A 6,896-nucleotide genomic window follows, 5' to 3' on the forward strand; every position below is an offset into this window, starting at 1 on the left:
AATTCACATGAAAATTACTCTGAATTAAAAACACTTAATTAAAAATTTGATATTTAAAGTACTTTCAGAAGTTTTAATTCTGAATATGACCGGACTTTTCCTTTAATAATCCAAACTGACAGGAAAAATAAAAATCTGAACAATTCAGCTGTGTTTCATGAAGTTCATAAAATATGAATTTAAACTTATAAAGTGAAATTATCAAAAAGAAAAATGCATTTATCTTATTTATCCGATTGGTCAAAACGCTGATCCTAGTGTTAGTCTAATTTTTGCATACTTAAATATAAACTTATTTGGTATAAATCAACGTAAATGTTGTTTATAAGATGATGTTGGAGTGTTTGTAAATATGCTGAACCCATATTTGCGTCAGCAGATGTTTTCACCTCCTTTGCTTGTTTATAACTCCCAGCATCCCCTTGTGTTTACATCCCAGGTTGCAGTCAATCACAGAGACAAGCCTTTACCTCCCCCTCCTGCTGTGAGAGAGCTGCCCCCTCCCCCCCCTCCTGAGCGACCCTGCATCCCCGTCCAAGACTCCAGACTCCAGAGGAGGCCCCTGCCCTCCACCCCCGACCAGCCTGCCTGGGCAGCCAACTACATGGTTCCTCGCCCTTCCACCAAGGCCTCCATCCCTCAGAGCAGCGGCACCAATGGGGAGGGAATCCGGCCCCAGGTAGCCAACAACGTCACCTACTCCGTGCCTGTCAGGTATGAAGCTCTGCTCATCTGACTTTTCCAAATGCAAAACCAGAATTTGAATGAAACGGACCAGTCTTGGAAGTTTTGTGGCTCTTTGGCTCCTCCTGCAGTTATTATGTGTAACTACACTTTCATGATTTTGCGGTTCTTTGCTTGATTTATACTTAAAAAAAACAAAAAAAACAACTTTGCTTTCATTTGTGCAGGTCTCAATCAGTGATTTCAGCTGGAGAAAAGCTATCATCAGACGGTGAGGAGAACGAGTACATGAGTCCCACCTCCCTCCCAGTCTCTGGTGCCCCCTGGGTCATTACAGGCTCCTTGGTGCCCCCACCTCCAACCCAGACCAACAGCCACACTGATGCAAGGTAAAGAAGAACCACTGCATTGTTTTTCATTAATAACATTTCATCTGATTCTATCTAAAACACATGGTTAACTAACATGATCAGGTAACCTTGTTTATTTTTATTATTTCTGTTTTTCTGGCAGTGAGGGGGGCGATGACGACTCTGATGACCCTCAAGTGTACGAATCCATGTTCAACATCCAGAGTCAGGCCGGCTCCGCTGATACAGCACAGACCTCTGAACTGGGTAATGTTCTTCATTTCACTTTCACAGCGGCTCAGATAAATATTGATGGGGGAGAAATCTCTGTTATCTGTAGTCCATGAAGAAATTACTGATCTGAACCGCAGCATCTGTAGATTTCTTCTTACTGGTATCGTTTTATGATTGTAATGCTACATTCAGCAGCAGAATCAGCTAGTTTCCATGCAAAGTCAATGGTTGATGTGCATTAAGGTGCATCAAAAGGTCATGCAGCGTGTTTTTATCAGCAGCAGCTGCGCCTCATGCGCTGCTGGAGTTGGAAAAAATGTAACATTTGCTGATCGTCACGCCACATCAACCAATCAGAGAAGCTGATCTGAGAGCTGGCAGGGAGACGGACACAGCACTGCTGATGCAGAGCGCTATGATCACTCCTCTGGAACAGTTTATTAACGCCTAAATTAACTTAAAATGTCAACCTGGTGGCAAAATATGTTTGATCCAATTATCCTGATGCCTGCAGTTTGTAACGCATACCTGAAAAACGCTAACATCTACCAGGGTTTTAATAAGTCATTCAATTATTATTTTTTTTAAATTAAGGCCTTAATTGGCATTAAAATTCATTAAATGTGATTATCGTAGCATTTAAAATGCTTTCATAAAAAAAAAAATGGAAGTAAACAATTTTGTCAGATATATTACATGAGATATAACATGTTCTGCGTGTTTGCGCGTAACTGCTTCCGTTTGATCGTAAAGCCGTATGTTCGGGAAAGAAGCTTGAGGCGGAGAAAAAGCAAGAGAATGGGGGGGGAAAAGCTCATTTCAACAAAAGTGGTTAAAAAATGAGGAATTTAGAACATGGATGCAGCCTGTCGATGGTAAAGATGATGAAGGATTTTTTATTTATTTATTTATATATCTCAATCTCAGTCATGGGTATGGAGGACCAACTGTGCCATATTTAAAAATAAATACAGAAATAAATAAATGCTCAATAAATAAATAAGCATACAATTAATTGCCACCAAAAATACATTAAACAAATAAATGTAAGTAGAAATTTAATTATACAGTGAGACATAACTGTATATATAGCCGTTCTGAAGATATTCCGTTAGGTTATATCCAAGTAACGTTTTCCTATGGGCAACGACTTGAAGGCACAATGTTGACGTTTGTATGACGTCATCCGCGCGCACCGGTTACCGTTCATTCCTCCTGTCCGCTGAACTGCTGCTAGTTTTCCTCACATGCCTGGAAGATGTCTAGTGCTGCTACCACAGATGATCTCGCTCTCCAAATGGAATTTAACGATTCAGATTAGCTAGAATGAATAGAAGGAGTAGAGCGTAGCCGCCTGTGGCGCGGGCTTCCTGTCACAACTCCAGTCCGGCGCACGGATGACGTCATACACGCACCGCTTTGTTTTTAAAAAATAGAAATATAAAAAATATAACAGCGGATGTCTTTGGGACAGTGATTGGCCTACATGTTCTGAATGTACCATAAAAAATGGAGAGATGTTCATGTTGCTGCAGTCTGCAGTCTGACCGCTAGATGTCGCTGAAAATTACACACTGTAGCTTTAAGCTCCAAAGCGTTCATTAATGTACTTTTTGTTTTTTGTGTTTTTTTTTAGAGCTCCCTCAGCCTCCAGTTGTGGTTTCCCAGGATAAAAAGGAAGAGCCCAGCGTGGAGGAAATCTACGAGTTTGACCGCCCTCGGCCCGTTGTCCCCCCCGCCCCGACCAGAAGAAACTTGTCTGAAATCAGCTGTCCCTCTGGAGCCTTCAACTCGCTTAGCATGGACGCCTCAGTAGAAGCCGGTACGTGCAGTCTGCCCTGTGGCAGTTCTTAACATGGCTCTAAACTTCACCTCAGGTTTAAAAACAATCAGTTATCAGACAGTTATAATATTATGTTTTGAAAAACTTCAGAAGCATAAACAAAATACAGAATTTTATCCAGGTTTTTGCTACTATTACAGGTTATGTTAATGTACGTCTCTGAAAAAAGACTCTTTGATTTTGTTTAAATAATTACAAGAAAAACTCAAACAAGTAATCAGCTCCATTTATACAACTAAACAGCTTCAGCTACGGTTCCTTGCTGATTTTCCATAAGTATTTAAACATTTCAGCTACTTTAAACTGAACCGGTAGTTTGACAAATCCCATTTTTTCATAAATACAAACAGCTTATTGTTAAACAAGCAGCTGTGCCAAACTTACCGGTTTAAAAAGCCTCTTCAGTTACATTGTTACGTTTGGGTGTAAAGCTGTGTATGAGTGTGTCACCATTATCTCTAAAACCAATGGGCCCACACCCATAATGAAGAAACCTTTAATCTTAACCTTTGGCGCCATCTGCTGGAGGAGATTAAACATTCAGCACCACGCTCTTAGTTGGACAATTTGGCTTATTTAAATGCTTGGTGTTTAGGTTTAGTTTTCNGATATTTAAAGTACTTTCAGAAGTTTTAATTCTGAATATGACCGGACTTTTCCTTTAATAATCCAAACTGACAGGAAAAATAAAAATCTGAACAATTCAGCTGTGTTTCATGAAGTTCATAAAATATGAATTTAAACTTATAAAGTGAAATTATCAAAAAGAAAAATGCATTTATCTTATTTATCCGATTGGTCAAAACGCTGATCCTAGTGTTAGTCTAATTTTTGCATACTTAAATATAAACTTATTTGGTATAAATCAACGTAAATGTTGTTTATAAGATGATGTTGGAGTGTTTGTAAATATGCTGAACCCATATTTGCGTCAGCAGATGTTTTCACCTCCTTTGCTTGTTTATAACTCCCAGCATCCCCTTGTGTTTACATCCCAGGTTGCAGTCAATCACAGAGACAAGCCTTTACCTCCCCCTCCTGCTGTGAGAGAGCTGCCCCCTCCCCCCCCTCCTGAGCGACCCTGCATCCCCGTCCAAGACTCCAGACTCCAGAGGAGGCCCCTGCCCTCCACCCCCGACCAGCCTGCCTGGGCAGCCAACTACATGGTTCCTCGCCCTTCCACCAAGGCCTCCATCCCTCAGAGCAGCGGCACCAATGGGGAGGGAATCCGGCCCCAGGTAGCCAACAACGTCACCTACTCCGTGCCTGTCAGGTATGAAGCTCTGCTCATCTGACTTTTCCAAATGCAAAACCAGAATTTGAATGAAACGGACCAGTCTTGGAAGTTTTGTGGCTCTTTGGCTCCTCCTGCAGTTATTATGTGTAACTACACTTTCATGATTTTGCGGTTCTTTGCTTGATTTATACTTAAAAAAAACAAAAAAAACAACTTTGCTTTCATTTGTGCAGGTCTCAATCAGTGATTTCAGCTGGAGAAAAGCTATCATCAGACGGTGAGGAGAACGAGTACATGAGTCCCACCTCCCTCCCAGTCTCTGGTGCCCCCTGGGTCATTACAGGCTCCTTGGTGCCCCCACCTCCAACCCAGACCAACAGCCACACTGATGCAAGGTAAAGAAGAACCACTGCATTGTTTTTCATTAATAACATTTCATCTGATTCTATCTAAAACACATGGTTAACTAACATGATCAGGTAACCTTGTTTATTTTTATTATTTCTGTTTTTCTGGCAGTGAGGGGGGCGATGACGACTCTGATGACCCTCAAGTGTACGAATCCATGTTCAACATCCAGAGTCAGGCCGGCTCCGCTGATACAGCACAGACCTCTGAACTGGGTAATGTTCTTCATTTCACTTTCACAGCGGCTCAGATAAATATTGATGGGGGAGAAATCTCTGTTATCTGTAGTCCATGAAGAAATTACTGATCTGAACCGCAGCATCTGTAGATTTCTTCTTACTGGTATCGTTTTATGATTGTAATGCTACATTCAGCAGCAGAATCAGCTAGTTTCCATGCAAAGTCAATGGTTGATGTGCATTAAGGTGCATCAAAAGGTCATGCAGCGTGTTTTTATCAGCAGCAGCTGCGCCTCATGCGCTGCTGGAGTTGGAAAAAATGTAACATTTGCTGCTCGTCACGCCACATCAACCAATCAGAGAAGCTGATCTGAGAGCTGGCAGGGAGACGGACACAGCACTGCTGATGCAGAGCGCTGTGATCACTCCTCTGGAACAGTTTATCAACGCCTAAATTAACTTAAAACGTCAACCTGACAGCAAAATATGTTTGATCTAATTATCCTGATGCCTGATGCCTGCAGTTTGTAACGCTTACCTGAAAAACGCTAACATCTACCAGGGTTTTAATAAGTCATTCAATTATTATTTTTTTAAATTAAGGCCTTAATTGGCATTAAAATTCATTAAATGTGATTATTGTAGCATTTAAAATGCTTTCATTAAAAAAAAAAAAATTATGTAAACAATTTTGTCAGATATATTACATGAGATATAATATGTTCTGCGTCTTTGCGCGTAACTGCTTCCGTTTGATCGTAAAGCCGTATGTTCGGGAAAGAAGCTTGAGGCGGAGAAAAAGCAAGAGAATGGGGGGGAAAAAGCTCATTTCAACAAAAGTGGTTAAAAAATGAGGAATTTAGGACATGGCTGCAGCCTGTCGGCGGTAAAGATGATGAAGGATTTTTTATTTATTTATTTATATATCTCAATCTCAGTCATGGGTATCGAGGACCAACTGTGCCATATTTAAAAATAAATACATAAATAAATAAATGCTCAATAAATATATAAGCATACAATTAATTGCCACCAAAAATACAATAAACTAATAAATGTAAGTATAAATTAAATTATACAGTGAGACATAAATGTATATAACTCTTAATTAGCTTCTTTATTTATTTGCCTTTGTAATATTTACCTTATTTATTTTTTTGTCCTTTATAATCTTCAACTTTATTTTTAATTACTTAAATTTTTAAGTATTTATTTATGTGCATGTTGTCATATTTTTGTCTGTTTTATTCTTTCTATGTATTTTTTTTACCTTAGTTATTTCTTCGCCGCTATTATAACATGCACATAAATAAATACTTAAATATAAGTAATAAAAAAATAAAGTTGAAGATTATAAAAGACAAATAATTAAGCTAAATAATTATAAGAAGCTAATTAAAAGAGTTATATACATTTCTGTCTCACTCTATAATTTAATTTCTACTTACATTTATTTGTTTATTGTATTTTTGGTGGCAATTAATTGTATGCTTATTTATTTATTTATTGAGCATTTATTTATTTCTGTATTTATTTTTAAATATGGCAGAGTTGGTCCTCCATACATGGGTACTTGTTTATGGCATTAAAATTATTTATTTAAGAGCATTAAATTAGAGTTCCTCATTCCTGTATAAACCCTGCCTTCTTGCAGCCGCCAACATCAGTAGGGAAGCCCCAAAGAGGTGCTTGAAGCAGCTATTGAAGGGGATTTCCAGTGACGTTGCACCGCTGGTGTACCGGGGTTTAGTTCTGGTCCGACAGCGATAATAATATTTGAAGTCAGGATTGTAATCTTGATGAACTGACTGCACAGATTATGTTTGAGGTGGACTTTTTTAATTAACAACATATTAAAACTCCTTTTTACCCACTGATCACTAGGGCTGGGTACCGAACTTCGGTTCTTTTATGGTACCGACCGAAATGCTTCGGTTCTACAGAGTATCGAAACATGCCTC

General features: G+C 39.2%; 1 protein-coding gene across 1 annotated transcript in view; it reads left to right on the forward strand.

Moving 5' to 3' along the window:
• The window catches only part of LOC107098202 (E3 ubiquitin-protein ligase CBL-like), a 46,947-nt gene that overhangs the window by 34,182 nt on the left and 5,869 nt on the right, over positions 1-6,896 (forward strand). Inside the window, exons 11-14 of the mRNA XM_015395725.1 lie at positions 440-714; positions 912-1,073; positions 1,198-1,301; positions 2,905-3,090. Of these exons, the coding sequence (XP_015251211.1) occupies positions 440-714; positions 912-1,073; positions 1,198-1,301; positions 2,905-3,090 (727 nt within the window). The remainder of the gene's footprint in view (positions 1-439; positions 715-911; positions 1,074-1,197; positions 1,302-2,904; positions 3,091-6,896) is intronic.

This window comes from Cyprinodon variegatus, unplaced genomic scaffold (assembly GCF_000732505.1).
Source record: "Cyprinodon variegatus isolate N-32 unplaced genomic scaffold, C_variegatus-1.0 Scaffold756, whole genome shotgun sequence".
NCBI lineage: Eukaryota > Metazoa > Chordata > Actinopteri > Cyprinodontiformes > Cyprinodontidae > Cyprinodon > Cyprinodon variegatus.